General features: G+C 55.3%; 1 protein-coding gene across 3 annotated transcripts; it reads right to left on the reverse strand.

Annotated features, from left to right (window-relative positions):
* Positions 1-129: 129 nt before the first annotated feature.
* On the reverse strand, positions 130-16127 carry ZNF385A (zinc finger protein 385A). 3 transcript variants are annotated; one of them, XM_079775003.1, is made up of 8 exons: positions 16006-16127; positions 14797-14933; positions 6376-6486; positions 4614-4776; positions 2470-2712; positions 1918-2087; positions 1576-1671; positions 130-1435 (listed from the first exon to the last, which is right to left on the reverse strand). In XM_079775003.1, the coding sequence occupies exons 2-8, from the start codon at positions 14881-14883 to the stop codon at positions 1205-1207; spliced, it is 1101 nt and encodes a 366-aa protein (XP_079631129.1). In that variant the 5' UTR covers positions 14884-14933; positions 16006-16127; the 3' UTR covers positions 130-1204. The 3 variants fall into 3 exon arrangements, with proteins under 3 accessions (XP_079631129.1, XP_079631130.1, XP_079631131.1); XM_079775004.1 differs by lacking the exons at positions 14797-14933; positions 16006-16127 and adding an exon at positions 9626-9769; XM_079775005.1 differs by lacking the exons at positions 6376-6486; positions 14797-14933; positions 16006-16127 and adding an exon at positions 9626-9769.
* Positions 16128-16131: the final 4 nt, after the last annotated feature.

Here is a 16131-nt window from a genome sequence, read left to right on the forward strand (position 1 = left end):
CTTCCACCCCCATTTCCCTAACCCCGTCCTTCTGATCCCATTTCCTGTGTGCCAGTCTCCGTCACCTTACAGATACATATCCCGGTGTTGTTGCTCCCCAAAACAGCGGGCAAAGATTGAGAGTCTGAGTCTGGAGAACAGAGGGCAACGAATCCAGACTTTATTGTCGGGGAGAAGGAAAAGGGAAAGACATGGGTGGGGGAGAGAGTTGCTACATTATCAAGCAGAAAGAGTTGAAGGCCAGTGGGGGGCCGTCCCCCTCCCGGGTCTGTGTTTGGACGGGCTGACAATACGGAAATCACAGGGGGTTGGGGGAGGCCACGCCCCCGCCCAAGTCGTACTGTGGTGCCTGGTGGGAGGGGACAGCTATTGGGTCTAGGGACTGGGGTGGGGGAGGCTACAGACTGCAAATCCTGCGGAAAGGGAGGGGGGCGGGGGCGAGGCTTCTATTGCTTTTTGCTCACAGTTTTGCGGAAGGCGAGGCGGGGGTGGGCTTGGACTGGACACCCCTTGCCCCCCTCAGTACCCCTTGGGCGATGGGTGCTGGTGAAAAGAATGGAACCCGGACTGGGGAGGAAGGTGAGGGGAGGGTCTATAGGGGCATCTACTTGGTCCCACCCAAGTGCCAGAGATGCCTCCAAGTGCTGCACCCTGCGACGGGCCCAGCTGGACCCGGGGCGGGAGCACGGTGCGGGCGGGCACAGTGAGGTTGCAGGCGGTAAAACCAAAGTGCTTATGAGGGATCCCGCCTATTCCCCTCCCCCTGTGGAGGACGAGGGTGTTCACGGAAGCGCTTCAATTTTGGGGTAGGGGGCCGGAGTCCCGGAGTCCGCTTATTGCCAAGAAAATCCATTTCTGCCCCCCTGGACCCCGACCATGGCTTGTGAACCCCGTTTTGTGCTAGGTTTGGGGGGAAGGGCTGGATGGACATGGCTTTTGGGAGGGGGGGTGTCTCCAAGGGGGCTCCGGGTGAGACGGCCCCCCCTTTTCTAGGGGAGAGGGAAGGGCAGGGGGTGGGGTTCCCTGAGATCTGGGGTGTTCCCCCCCTTCTGAAGCCCCCCTCCCCCACCACCCCTCCCCTTTCCTGGAACCCCGTACCTCGGGGTGGGGGGGGAGGAGAGAGATCATTCAGGGAGTGCCAGGAGGAGGCCTGGGTCCCGGCTGTAGGTGGGGGCATTGAGCGGGAGGGGGTTCAGGGTTCCGGTCAGTAGGGGGAGAACAGAATGGGTCCATGCGCCGTTCGGATGGGCCCGGGGGCCGGGTGGAGCAAGGGGTGGGTGATGGGCGGTCCCTGGAGAAGAGGAGCTGCGGGAGCTGGGCGCAGGGACAGCGGGGAGCCTGCTGCCGCTGCCATTACCGCAGCCACCGCCAGGGGGCTGGGGAGCAGGCCGCCGGCCAGGGACTTGGGCAGCTCCTTGGAGAAAGTCAGCGTGCTCTGCAGGGGTGGGGGAGGAGGCGGGAAGAGAGAGGGAGAAGTCATTCTTTGGCCCAGTAAACCCCACCTTTCCCCGGTGCCCCTTCTTCTCCCTGCACCGGTTCCCCAGTTCCGAATGTTGCAGCCCCCAAGGGCCTTACCGCCAGCTCCGCGGCGCCCCTAGGCTTCTTGTGGCGGCTCAGTAGCGGGTTGGGCTTCCCGGCCACGCCATCTCGGTGCCGGCGGCTGGAAATGTGCTGCAGGGGTGAGTGGGTAGGGGGCAGTGAGCCCCCAGAAAAGGAGCAACTACCGGGAGGCAGGGCCATAAGACCGGTAATCACAGCCCACGTGCCTGCCCGCCCCCCCCCCCCCCCCCCCCCCCCCCGCCTTCTGCAGCACCCAGGGCAGACCCTGTACAGGAGCCCTCACTCAAATTCCCGATTCTCCCTTCCCTCTTAGCGGGTGGAACTCCCCAGAATTCCTGGGAAGGGCCTTGGACCCACCTGTTTCAGTTGGACCTCCGAGTTGACCTTGACATTGCAGATCTCACAGTGGAAGGTTCGGTCCTGGGCAGGGGCCTCTGGTTCCCCAGGAGTGGTAGGCCCCAGTCGAGGGTAAGCTTTGATGGGGCCCAGCCCACTTCGGGCCTCCAGAATTGTCTTGTGCTTAGTACCTGAAACCCACAGAGAGCAGAAAGTAAGGAGCGAAGGGAAAGTTCTCTGGGACTCCTAGGCCTCAAATACCCACATTCCCAATACAATATGGGAGCATCAAGTGTACGTGGAGGGGGGGCGGGGGGGCATCTCCCTTGGGATCCTCCTACCCAAGCAAGCAAAGGGTGGGTCAGGGGAGAGTCACAGGTGAAGGAAGTAAGGTGGGGAGGAGGACTGAGGAAGTAAGGGACTAAGGAATGGTGGAGATGATTTGGGAGGGAGGGAGGGAGGCTGGTAGATCTTAGAGGGTACGTGGGTATTCAAAGCTAGGAGAGTTAGGATGTAGGGAGCGGGAGTGGGCTGCGGACAGGGGACCTGGGGTGGGGGCAGGGGAGTCCATACCTTTGTTATGTGCCTCAAGCTGGGACAGGGAGTTCACTGCCACCTTGCACAGAGCACAGTAGAGCAGCCGCTTGGCCTTTTCCTCCTCTTCCTTGCTGCCCCCAGGCAGGGAAGCTGAAGCTGGAGGCCCCGCTTCACCTTTGGTTGCACCCTGACCAGTCTCCGGAATGCTGGGAGGGGATGGGGAGCCAGGCTGTTTCTCTGGGGATCCTGGGGCTGGACCCTGTCCATTCTCCATGGAAACTGTTGTTGGGGGAGAGACATAGGGATCACTCCAGGTGGCTTTTGGAGAAGACTCTTTATGTGGAGGAGACCCACCCCATTTCCTGGAGGGCAAGAGCCCAGGAGTCCCCACCCTGTGACAACATGCATGCTCTCATGCCCTGGGCCAGAGCCAGATGTGGTCCAGCTGCTGCAGGCTGGGTGTGAGACTGTGAGGCCTGGCTCACTCTCCATAAGCTGGGAATCGTGGGGGGTCTAGCTCCACTGGTGTCCCCTTCAGGGTGAAGCTGGTAGCCAGCCTCGCCAGGGGGAGAGGCATGGAACAAAGATTCACCCCTCAATGGCCTGCCAGCCAGCCTGGGCTTCCTGCCTGGCCAGTCCCCTTCCCAGAGTCCTGCCCGGTACCCAGGGAGGCATATGCCCAAGAACTCTAGGAAGGCACAGAGGCGGGATGAGCAAGGAGAGGTTGGGAGAGACAGACATAGACATAGCAAAAGGGAAACAGAAACAGCAGAACCGGAGAGGATAGAGACAAGGATGCGGGCTGCTCTATAATTCATGACTCGATTAAAGATGCACAGGCCTAGGCCTCAGCACTGGGTTCTGGCCTCGGTACAGGGGAAACTCTAGCACTCCCATTCTTGCTCCAGTAGCTGATCCAGTTTCCGGGTCATGAGGAGGCTGGCTCCTGAGGAGGCCGGCGATGGGGGTGGGAAGCTGATGGGAGGGGACCTCCTGACCCCTGCAGGTGTCCGTTTGCTAGTGCACAGTGTGGTATTTCCCTTTATTTCACTTATTCATTTCTGACATCCTTTATCTCAATCTCGATCCAGACAGCACATCTCAGTCTGGTTAGGACTTAATGGCTTACAAAAGCAGGGCAGGTATCCTGATCTCTTTAGAGAGATTACCATAGGAATTAAGTGAGGTAATATGCATAAAGCACCTAGAACAGTGCTACTGAAGAAATGTTACCTACCACCACCATCATCCCCACTTTACTGAGATGTTATCAAATTAACCCAAGATGATTAGGCTAAGAAGCAGCCAGAACACAGTTAAAACTCAGCTCACCTGCCCAACCCTATCTGTGCGTCCCTGAGGGGTGTGTGTGTGCGCGTGCGCGCACGAGCATGCTGAGAGTGGGGCCTGGTTCCCAAGCTGGTGGTACAGATGCTTGTTTCTCATTCTGCTTAGTGGGGCAGGAAGGACAGGCAAGGATAAGGAGGAAATAGGCTGCTGGGTCTCTCTGGAGTTGGCCATGACTGACATCTGATGTGGTAATCCCAGGATGGGAGTGGCTCATATCTTCCAGTCATGATATTCCTTCTTCCCAGTTTCTTGGCTGGGAATATGGTTGAAGATGGCCACTAGCCATGAGGGAGAAAGAATCTCAGAGTTGCCTTCTGTAAACCCGGAAAAGACCTCAAAGATCTTAATGTTTCACTCCCCTGTTTCCCAGGAAAGAAAACTCTGGCCCAGAGAGGTCAAAAGATCTACACAAGATTATCCATGAAGTTGCCGGGGGGTCCTGGGCTTTCAGTCTTTCCCCTGAGGGCAGCCCTCGTGTGCAGGTGCTCAGATATCCTGAATCTCTCCCTGCCCCTCTTCCCAGGGCCTCTGATGGTTCCCTTTTCCTTGAGGAAGTTTGCTAGGTGGCCTCCCGCTAGCCCCTCTCTGAGTCACTGGGCAGTGGGGAGGATAGACAGTGGGAACTCTGTTAAGAGGACCTGGGGTGAGGGGTGGGGTGACAGAATGGAAATTTTGCATCACTGTACTTGGCTCCAGGACTCACCTTGGGTGGGGTGGGGGTGAGGTGGGGGCTGAGAAGGAGAGAGATGAAAGCAGAGGCGAGTTCTGGGAAGTGGGGAAAGAACAGGGGAGACAAGATCAGTTGAAGAATGCAGGAGAGTCAGACATACCTGGGCGGGGGGCTACACCCTCTCCATTTGGGGGGGTGCCGCCTGTGGGAGCTGTGTCTCCAGGTTCCCGGATGCCAGGCTCCCTGCCTCGGGTCTTGGCAGCCTCAATGCCTTTGACTCTTCGGGCGTGGCGATTACCCTTGTAGTGTGCCTCAGCCTGGCTCTGTAGGGATGGAGAAAGAAAATGGAAACTGAGATCACCTTTCATCTGACAATTCTCCCCACAGAGCTCTTTCAGGTCCTGGGGTGGTCTCAACAGGATGCAGGGAATCTCTCCCTACCCCAGTGAGATATAAAGCCCCATGCCAAGGAGACCTGCTTACTCCTCAAGTTTGAGCTCAGGCTCCACCCACTACCACACCCAGGGCCTGGTTGCTGATTCAAGCTTCCCACCTAGTCCTGAGGTGAGAGGGGCGGACATCACACCTACAGAATCCTAAATGGGAGGGGCCTAGCAATCAGGCCAGTTAGCATCCTCGTAGACCCTGGGCCTGTGTCCCCTGGTCCCAGGATCCAGCCTTTGCTGCTTCTACCCTCAGTCTGGGAATCCCAGAGGCTCTGGGGCCTGGGCTCTACACTGGCTACTGTCCCCTGGGTCTCATTTTCCCTGTAGCCTCTGCAGACACCCTGGAGGACCCTGGCCCCAAGCCCAGCTCTGGAGACAGAGAAAGCAGCAGAGACAGCTGTCAAAACAGAGCCTCTTGGTTGGGGAAGGATAGCGAGGGCAGAAAGAAGGGAGGGCTGCCTGCTATTGGCCCCCACCCCTCTGGTCTTTCACCTTCCACCAATGAGCGGAGCCTGGGTTGGGAGAGGGGATGCCTGGGGTTGAGGTGAAGCGGAGGCCTAAAGCTGGGTTGGTCCTGGCTCCCCCCACCCCCATGTGTACCCCCTGCTAAGAGCACACAATCCTGGAGCTACAAGGTCACCCAGACAGGCATAGAGCAGAAATAAAAGGCGTGGATAGGCAGAAAAAAAGGCCGACAGCCTAGGGGTGGGGCAGTGGTGTGCAGAGCCTGGCAGCATGGTGTGTACATGTGTGGGCTGGGTAGACAAACAGAATATGCTTTATTTCCCCAGACTCAGCAGAATGAGGCTCTGCTGTTTTTCTCCAAAAGCTCTTGGAACCTGCACCTCACAAAGCCCCCTCTAGACCCACACAGAAGTCCCAAGGGAGCCTTGGAGGGAGGAAATCCGGGAGGCCGGACACCCCGGTTCTGAGTTCTTGGTGGCTTCTCCCCATGGGAAAGTCCCATGGGAGGGAGTGGGGGCCAGGCTTTGTGTGTGATTTGGAGGGAGGAGGGGGAGAAAGGAGGAAGGAAGCCAGGAGGTTAAAGGGAAGTGGATGGGCCAGGGAAAGAGTTCAGCAGAGGCCAAGGAGGGCACAGGCTCGGCAGGGGAGCCAATAACCTAACTCAGTTCTGCACCCAAGGACCAGTGGGCCAGAGGCCACATACCCACCCCGACACTGAGGGCCACCTGTGTTCCAAGAAGTTCTGAGCCAGAGATACAGTAGTCCTCAAGGGAGGAGGGCTCAGCCTTAGCAGACTGCTCTACTTTATGTTGAAATATAGAGTCATCTCTGGGACATCTCAAGCGCCTTCTGTCATTTCATGCCCTCCTACAGTACCCCATTCCCTGCTCTGTCCCTGAGAGCCCCTTAATCCCTGCCCCTTACCCACAGCTCCCAGCCTATGTCCTCTCCCAAGATCCCCTGGCTGCTCCTGCTCCACCCATTGAGTGGGTGAGTGGCTGGGCTTCTTACCTGAGAATTGAAGCGGATCTGACAGACATTACAGGAAATGATGGGCCTCTTAGTCTTGAGCAAGGGTCCCCCAAAAGTGTGGGAAAGCACAGCCTTCTGTACAGGGTCCATCTGTGGAGGCAGGCTGGGGTGAGCCAGGAGCCCCAGCACAAGCTCATGTCCATCATCCCCCCAGTGGCAGGAGCTGGGTTGAACCAAAATCCCCAGGGCCTCTTCCTTATCCTTCAGTATCCAGGGGCTCTGAGTCTCAGTCCTCGGATTTCCTCCCAGCCCAATCTTCACGGCACTGGAAGGGGCCTGAGGGATAGACTGGCCCAGGACTCCCATTTGACAAAAAGTGGAAGCAGTCTGCCTAAGGTCACACCATGCGTTAACAGGAGAGCTGGAACTTGAACCTGGACTCCTGTCTTGGTTCCTCATACGCTGAAGATCCAACTCTGTCACCCCGACCTATCTCCTACAGCTCGGCTGATCCGCCAGAGGCGCACGACAGGAAGTTTCAAAGCACCCCAGATCCTAGAGCCTTCGGTTAAGGCCCTTTTTACCTCCTCTCTGGGGCAAGACTGTCTACTAAGCTAAGCTCCTGGTGCCAGGAGACAGATGATCCCAGAGTCCATCTCTGGGCCCCAAGTTACCTTAACATACTCACTCCCTGGACCTCTTTAAGGCAACAGCTTCTAGAAGGAGTAAACGCTCAGGAGAGAGTAGGGGGCTCTAGCAAATAATGGGGAATAAGTGGGGGACCCTAAGAAGCTGGGTTGGCCTGAGGCAGCCCACACATCTTCAGAACTCTCCCTGACCACAAGGCTCCTGGGGCAGGGCTGTGGGGCTGGGCGGGATTAGAAACAGGCTCTGCCCCCACCCTGGGTCAGCAGATGTCTTTGCAGTCTCCTGCCAACAGTTCACATGAGGAGGGGAGTTTCTCTCTGAGGCTTTCTGCTATCAGGGGATAAAGCCAGGGGCCTAGAGGCAAAAAACTGCCTCTCTGCACAGTCCTCCTCCCTTCGGGCCCCTGGCAGCCAGAGGAAGGGGAGACTGGAATGCAGCTGAGGCTGAGGAGGGCTGGGTGATCCTCTGGACTTCTCATAAAAAGGGAACCAAATTAGAGCTGAAACCTTATCTTCCAGGTGGAAGGATCAAGTGAAACACAGTTGCTGGGGACGTGGAAGGTCCTGAGCTCCGCAGCTGAGCCCCTCCTGGGGCCTAGGACTTCATGGTGCCAAGGAAGACACCAGAGAGAGGCAGGAATGTGAAGCCGAGGGAGGAAGGTGGTTCAAGTCTGGAAAGCCCACACATCTGTCTTCCCTCTGCTCTCCCAGGAGTCTCCCCGGCTGTGTGGGTAATGTCAGGAAAGGGGCTCTAGCATCCCTGTGAAATGTGCTGCCCAGTTGGTAGTGGTAGAGGCAGGGCCCTGACCAGGTTCAGGCCACTGGTCTTACTGACAAGGGTCAATCTCTTGGCCTGCCTGCCATTGGCTGGAAGCAGCCTTTCGCAGTGGCTCAGGTTCACCTCCTGAAAGCCCAGGAACAGCCAAATGGGAAGAATGGGCGTGTGTGTGTGTGTGTGTGTGTGTGTGTGTGTGTGTGTGTGTGTCTAGGCAGGCTGTGATCAATCTGTGCATGGGTGGAGTGTGAAGGAGTATCATGTGCTGTGTGTATATCATTTATGTATCAACATTCCTGTGTCGGGGGTTCTGCTGACGCCATGAGTGGCCAGGTTGTGTAATCTTCAGCTGGGTGTTTATCTGTGTGAACGTATGATGTGTTTGGCAGAAAGAAAGACAGACCAAACTGGAGACGGACTTTAATCAGAAAAAGGAGACAGATGACTGCTCTCAGCTCCCAGTCTCCAGTCTTCGGTCCTTCCTACCCAGAGACACCCCCTCCCCAACTCTGCCCCAGGGTTCTCAGTCCCCGGGCTTCCTCACATGCTGAGTGGGGAATGGAAGTCAGCCCAAACAGAAACCCAATCTGGGCTAGGAAACTTAAGTAGATTAAAATAACAGGGAGAGAGGAGTAGGATGGAGAGGGGAGAGGGGAGGCCCCTGGTTCTGTCTATGCCTCACCCCATCACCCCAGCCTGCTCCCCTGAGTGGCTGAGGACCCAGTGCCCTGAGGATGGCTTGTGGGCTGATTATCCCAGCATCCATCCCCGGAGACTGGTGCCTGCCTTACTTGAGTCCTTCTTCCAGGGTCAGAGCCTCTTCTCTTGCACAACCCACTCCTCAGATATAAGTCCATAAATACCAGCTAGGGGTGGGCGCGGGCAGGGAAGAGGGCATCAACCAGTCAGGTGTGTCCTTGCCACCCTCTCCTCCAAGAACCGAGGAGACACCAGGCTGAAGATGAGGGCTGCTGGGCCCAATCCCTGTGCAGGTGGAATGTGAGCCACTGAAGTGCGGCTTCAGGCCAAGGTCAAGAGGCCTGGTGACCTAGATGAGGGCTCTCTGGGGAGGGGAGGAGGCCAACGTCTCCCAGAGCCCATTCCACTCCAGAGCCCCTTCCCTGGGATTTTGGCCCAGGAACTGCCCAGGAAGGTCCACAAAACGGTCCCCTCCCACCTGCCCTCCCCAGCAGACATGAAGGGGAACTGCTCCCTGAAGCTGGGGCACAATGAATTGGGAAGGGCAAGGGGGAGGGGAGGGGGAAACCAGATCAGGACACGAGGGGGGGCTGTGATTATATTTCCGTCCATTGCCCTTTATCGGCTGGTAACTGCTGCCCCTTGTCTGACCACCCTACTTCCCCATCCCCCCAAAATAAAGGTGAAAAGGGAAGGGGGTGGAATCTTAGCGCTGGGAAGACCTGAGGGACAGGACAGATAGAAACAGGAAGGAGAAGGAGCTAGGGGGTGTCTGAAGAGCAGGTGGAAGCTGTGGGGGAGGGATGCGGGGAAGGAGAGACTGGATGGGGTCAGGCTGGGTAAGAGGGATCTGGATCTGAGCGGCATGGTAATTTTAGGGTAGGTGTAGGACCTGATGGGATGTTCGATGATCTGGGGGACTCCAAGGACCTGAAAAGCTGAGTCTGGGGTATCCAGTATGGTGGCAGCAGTCTGGGGGCACTAGCTGGGACCCAGAGATTGGTTGGGGCCGCGCCGCCGTTTGTGGGGGATGGGCCGGATAACCCGAGGACCGGGCGGAGGGAGAGGTAGCCAGCCCCGCAGGGGCGGGCGGGCGGGATGGGGTGGGGGTGGGGGGCGCTGCGGCAGCGGCGGGAGCCAGGGAGAGAGGAGGGGACGGGTGGCTTACCCTGCGGGACCCTGGGGGCCGCGGCTCCATGGCCCGGGGTGGCGGACCCGGGCGGGGGCCTCGAGCCGGGCCGGGCTGGGCAGCCCAGGGAAGCGGCTCTCGTTGCCCGGGTGGTTCGGGGCTGTGCGGCCGGGCGGGCCGGGAGAAGGGGAGGCGGCGCCGGTAGGGACCGGACCCGCCCCGGGGGCGGGGCCGAGGGCGGGCCGAGGGCGGGGCGGGAACTGGGAGTGTAAGAGGCATGAAGAGGGGCTGGGGCGGAGAGGAGGGAGAGTCCATGTGCTGACACTAATTCCAGAGAAGACCTAGTCGTGGTGTGAGGGGCCACTCGGCCTGGCGACGGGGCATTGACCAGATGACCTTGGCTTTCCTCCACTGGGGACCCTTGCTGGGTCTAGTGTCCCCACCAACCCCATGGACGACCCTGTTTCTCTAGGTCGGACATTTCTCCTTTTTTTTTCATCCTGTCCTCCCTGACCCTCTCCCCCCTGCTGACAGGCTGTCTTCCGAGTTCCCAGACGATCCTTCCTTGGTCCCTCTGCACACGGGCCCTGTGCCCTTTTACACGCCACTTTCTCTACTAGGGATGGGAAACGAGCCCAGGTAGCCAGGCGTCAGGCACTGCTCTCTCAGCGACTCTGAACGGCTGGAGCTGCGGGCACCCAGGGCAGGACCGGCCTCAGGCTGGGACCTCGGTCCTCACCTCTTCCTCCCTCCTTCCCTCGCCCGCCACCTGCTGGAGAACCAGGTTCCCTAAGAGTTTATGCTTCGTGCACTTGCTGCCCTCTGGCGGTCCAGTGGGGCAGCATTGGGTGATGGGAGGGGGCGGGGGCGGGGGGGGGCGGGGGGGTGTGTGGCAGGAGAAAGCCCCTAGACACTCCCCTAGACACCTCCTCATCCCCTCTGGACAGGTTCTAGGATTCCCTCTCTCACTTCTGGATCTCATCACCTCCCATTCCACCTAGGGCAGAGAGATTAGTGAAGCAGAGGACTGGATGGAGAGAGAGAGAGAGACAGAGAGAGAGACAGAGAGAGAGAGAGAGAGAGAGAGAGAGAGAGAGAGAGAGAGAGAGAGAGAGAGGCTGTCTTTGGGAGACACGAGGGATGTCCAAGGGCAGAGGGACACATAATACAGGGAGGAGTCTAAGCGATAGGAACTGTCCAATTAGGAGATGGATCTGGAGGTATTAGTCCAGGAAGGGAGAGACTCTGCCATAAATAATAATAATTCCACTACCACCACCATCTGATGTTGGTTGAGCCCTTGGAATGTGCCAGCCTCTGTACTGTGAACTCTTTGCATGGATTATCTAATTTAATCTTCACAACCACTATTCTAAGTACTATTATTATCTTTATTTTATAGATGAGGGACCTGAGGTTAAATAATTTGCTCAAGGTCGTAAACTAGGAAGTGGCTGAACTGAGATTTGAATTTAAACCTGGGCAGCCTGACTGCAAAGCCATGTGCTTAACTGCTGCACAGAGCTGCCAAAGGCCCGTCTGCAGCTCTTCTGCAGTCCTCGTTCCCCTGCAGAAGCCGACACTATTGATGCAGCCCACCACACTCACTCTCTTGGCTTCTCCAACTCTACAGGAACCTGGTTCTCTCTCCACTCCACCCCCTTCAGTGGCTCCTCCATTTCTTTTGCTGTAGCCCCCTCCGGTTCCCACTACCTAATTCTGCTTATTCCCCAAGGCTGAGGCCTTGGCCATACTATCTTTCTCTCTCTGATCCTCCCTTAAATAAAAAGAATAGTAATAATGTAATAATCATAGCAGCTAATACTAATTGAATATTTACTTTGTGCTGGGCATTATGATTATATAATATGATCCTCACAACCTTGTGAGCTGGTACTAGTACTATGTTACTTTACAGCTGGTAAAACTGAGGTTCAGAGTGGTTAAGTAATTTGCCTAAGGCCACACAGCCAGTGCTTTTATAACATCAATTCAAATCCTGCCAGTCAGATACAAAATACCCTGCTGCACTCTCCAAGCTCTGCTTCTGGCTTTATATTGCTATTCCTCACTCCCCACTAGAGGCAATGAAACTATGAGCCCTGGGAAGTCAGAAACTGGATTATTCACGGGAATCACTAAGTAGCTTTGTGATCTTGGACAAGTCATTTAACATCTCTTGATCATTATTTCCTTATCTATAAAATGGGAGAGCCCTTGCCGAAACCGGTTTGGATCAGTGGATAGAGCGTCGGCCTGCGGACTCAAGGGTCCCGGGTTTGATTCAGGTCAGGGGCATGTGCCTTGGTTGCGGGCACATCCCCAGTGGGGGGTGTGCAGGAGGCAGCTGATCGATGTTTCTCTCTCATCGATGTTTCTAGCTCTCTATCCCTCTCTCTTCCTCTCTGTAAAAAAATCAATAAAAAAAAAAAATGGGAGAGCCCAGCCGGTGTGGTTCAGTGGTTGAACCAGGAGGTCACGGTTCGATTCCCAGTCAGGGCCCATGCCACGGCTGCAGGCTCGATTCCCAGTGGGGGATGTGCTGGAGGCAGCTGATCAATGATTCACTCTCATCATTGATGATTCTGTCTCTCTCTTCGTCTCCCTTCCTCTCTGAAATAAATAAAAATATATTTAAAAAAATAAAATGGGGGAAATGATGGGTGATCTGAGGGTAAGTGAAAATCAGGTATTTACATGGGAGAAAGTATTCCCAGCACTTTCTGCTCTAATTACATACAATCGGTTGCACTTTCTCAAGTGCTCGTTTCTAGACCTTGTTCATGCTATCTGCTTCTGTCTGAAATGTTCTCGGAGACTCCTGTTAAAATCCTACTAATAATTCTTCAAAGTTCAAATAATATGTCACCTGCTGCAAGTTTTTCCTCTTCTCTCTTTTTCTCCTGCTTCGCTCACGTTGGTCCCAGAGGGACCACCACAGCCAGCAAGTTTTTCTTGACACCCTCTTGGGCTAAATGCAAGCTAAATGCCTCTGGCACAGCTCTCCTCACACTGTAGGGTAACTGTTAACTTGTTATCTTTCCTACTAAACTGTGAATCCCACAAGGGCGTGAACTGAGTCTTGTGTCCTCGACACCAGGCACAGTGCCTGGCACCTAGTAGATGCTCAAAATAAATTTATTTTTTTGTAGACTTGGATTGTGAGTGTCTGTGTCACGATATTTATTAACGCTTCCTCTGGTTTGCATTGCAGATTGCTGCATTCATGTCCGTGTATCGCCCCTGAATATAAGCTCTTTCAAGATTGGACCATATCATTTCATCCTCCTGTCTCCATCAAAACTAGAACATACCTTGCTTATAGTAATTACTCCGTTTTCTCATCTGTAAAATGAAAATAAAATCACAGCTACTCCTTAGGATTACTATCAAGATTGAGATATGAAAAACATTTTATACACTTCAAAGTGCAATACAAATGTTGGTTTGGATTCTTTGGGAGAAGTTTGGAGGAGGCAGCTGGTATTAAGAGAACTCTATTTGGAGTCACAGGCTATGGGTTCAAATCATACCTTAGGCACATACTGTGTCAATTTAGATAAATTACTAAACCCTTCCGAGCCATAGTTTCTGTTTTTCATATGTCTAACAGGAATAATAATGTCTACTTTGTTGGGTTGTGGTGAAGATTAAATGAGGGCATGTATAGAAACATCTACCACAGTGCCTGGTGCATAGTTGAAGCTCAATAGATGTTTATAGCTGAATATGGTTTGATGGTGGGTTATTTGAATTGAATAAAGCTGACTTCCCCTAAACCTTTAGCTCTAGCCCAGTCTCCAGGCCTCAAATTCTAAATGTTCGAATTTTTGGCTCCATGTCCTAAAGGGGGTTCAGCAGCCCCATGCGGGATCAGCTTCCTCCTTCAACCCCCTGCCCCTGTCAAGGTGAGTTCTTCCTCCCAACCACAGCGCCCCGAACCCTGGAGTCATTGTTGACTCATCCTCTCTCTTCTCCCCAATCCCCAAATACCAGTTGGTCACCATGGTCTGTCAATATTTCCTTGGAAATACCTTGCCCATCTCCCTCCCTCTCTCTTCACACTGCCACTGTCATCAAACACCCACTAGTCTGGCGCTCTAGGCTTCCCTGCAGGCCCACATTGCTGGGACAGCCTCCTAATCGGCCGTCCTCCTCCAGCCTTGCTCCCTTCCATCCAGCTGTTCCACTCACCTTCCTAAACACTGTTCTTTATTGACAGACTAATTTGAGAGAGAGAGAGAGAGAGAGAGAGAGAGAGAGAGAAGAGAAGAGAAGAGAAGAGAAGAGAAGAGAAGAGAAGAGAAGAGAAGAGAAGAGAGAGATTCATTGTTTCACTTATTTATGCATTCATTGATTGATTCTTGTATGTGCCCTGACGGGGGTTCAAACCCACAATCTTGGCGTATCAGGACGGCTGGGGCCTTAATCATTGCTCTTACCAAGTCACTCTCCTGCTCAACACTGGATAATGGCTGTTTCATATGGTATTAAATCTAGACAACTGTGCCAGCCCTCCAAGACCTACCCCACTGACCACACCCACCCAACTGTGGACTCCAGAGAGATGGAACTTACAAACAGGCATGCTTATGTCCCTGCTTATTTCCTCTTTCTGGATATTTCTGTCTTTATGGATAGCCTATCACCCCTCCCACCTCCTTGTAATCACTACCACCAATCTAAGTATTGATACTTCTCTAGATGGTAGACTAGATGAGATGAATCATATAAAACACCCAGCCCAATGTCTGGCCCATAGCAAGACCTCAGCAAATATTAGCTATTAGTATAAATAATATACCAGATAGCCAACAATATTTGTAATAGACTAGAAGTAAGGGAGATGGGATCCTAATCCTCACCCAAGGATATTTTTTCCATTGCTTTTTAGAGAGAGTGGAAGAGAGAGGGAAAGACGGAGAGAAACATTGATATGAGAGAAACACATCAATTGGTTGCCCGGCCCTGGGAGGAGCCTGCAACCAAGGTATCTGTCCTTGACCAGAATCGAACCCGGAATCAAACCCAGGACCCTTCGGTCCACAGGCCAACACTCTGTCCACTGAGCTAAACCGGCTAGGACAAGGGAGACGGGATTCTAAAAAGTTAAGGGATTGGATACAAGGGGAAGAAGAGAAAAGAGCAAGGGTGGGTGGAGGGAGAGCTGAGGTCACAGGAGCGTTGGGAGGCAGGCTGCTGCTACTCACGGTGCTGTAGTTGCCAAAGAGGCCCAGGGTGGGGGCCGGCTCCAGGGGGAAAGGCAGGATTTGCTTGAGGTCCAGCGGGGGCTGCATGATGGGGGTCTGCCGAAGCAGAGGGAGGGGCCCTGCCCGGCTCAGGCTGCCTGAAGGGCAGAGAAAACATTGTGTGAGGCAGGAAGATGGAAGCCTGTCAGTCCCACTCCCCAGCTGGGGCCCCCACACTCAGAAGTGTGACGCCCATGCACACACACTTCCCCTGCTTGCTGGCTCCAGAGCAATGGAGCACGGTCCCTGTGGGTCTGGGGGAGGGTGCAGACCAGTCCTTCCCTTCTGGGCGGTTTTCACTTCCCCTTTCTCTAGCCTCCCTCCTCCAGGACCGTTCGGCTTTGAACAGACCAGGGAGAGCACAGACCTGGGCAGACTGCCTGCTGGGCCAGCAGGCCTTGGGGACCCTGAGCCCCTGGCCTCTCCCTTCTTCTGGTGTTGCTTTTCCCCAGGGAATCCCAAAAGCGAGTTTCACCTCAGGGAGAACAGTCCCGTGGGTGATTCATCCCACTGCCCAGAGGGGAATACTGAGGCCTAGGTTTGGAGGAGGGCTACGGAATCTTTCAGGCGACCCAAACAGTTATGATTTTTGTCCCAATCATAATTCATAATGAACTGTCGACACCCCCGGGGGGAATAGGTGCGTGGCATTGGCTCTGGGAGGTGGACCCCCTGGGGTCCTTCTCAGGGCCCCTTCTCCCAGCCGCGCTGTCTCCCCATGGCCCCCGGTCTAACCTGGAGGGTTCCGCTCCGCTCTGCAGGAGGAACTACAACCAGGCCTCTGGGAGGGGAATGCCTTGGTCTAACCCAAATGGGAAATGAAAGTCCAGGCCAGCCACTCCACTGGCCCCAGCCCCCACTCACACCTCCTCCTCCCTCCAGAGCCCTGGGAGGAACCCCGCCAGGCTCCAAAGGGGTGGCCCAAAGGCCCTCAGGACCCCTCTGGGCTTCCGCTGGCCCAGCTCCCTTCTTCGACCTCCCGGTCCACCAGTTGGGAAACTCCGGCTGCTCTTCAGTGCGTGAGCGAGCCCCTGTCAGCAGCAGGGGTTCCCAGCAACAAAGGCACACCCAGGAGGCTGCAAGCTTGGCCCTGTCCTCCCTTGACCTACGGGGCACAGGGTCCCTCAGATCCTTTCTTGCTCCCTCCATAGAGACTGCCCCTTTTCATACCTTCAGTTTCTGGTGCCCGCTGCCCCCAGGCAGTGGCCTGCCCCTGGCCCCCCAGGGGCCCGGGCCTGTCAGCGTCCCCTTCACTTGGTTCTGCCCCCTGCCCTCTCCCTTGCCAGCACCCCCCCC

This window comes from Cnephaeus nilssonii, assembly GCF_951640355.1.
Source record: "Cnephaeus nilssonii genome assembly, chromosome: 6".
Classification (NCBI taxonomy): domain Eukaryota; kingdom Metazoa; phylum Chordata; class Mammalia; order Chiroptera; family Vespertilionidae; genus Cnephaeus; species Cnephaeus nilssonii.

Bases quoted from the DNA above. Each gene is read 5' to 3' on its own strand.
- ZNF385A (XM_079775003.1), bottom strand. From the start codon at position 14,883: ATGCAGCCCCCGCTGGACCTCAAGCAAATCCTGCCTTTCCCCCTGGAG. The intron at 6,487-14,796 runs GTGAGTAGCAGC...CTGCCTCCACAG, and splicing joins TCTTTGGCAACTACAGCACC to ATGGACCCTGTACAGAAGGC. The intron at 1,672-1,917 runs GTGGGTCCAAGG...TCACCCCTGCAG, and splicing joins CGGAGGTCCAACTGAAACAG to CACATTTCCAGCCGCCGGCA.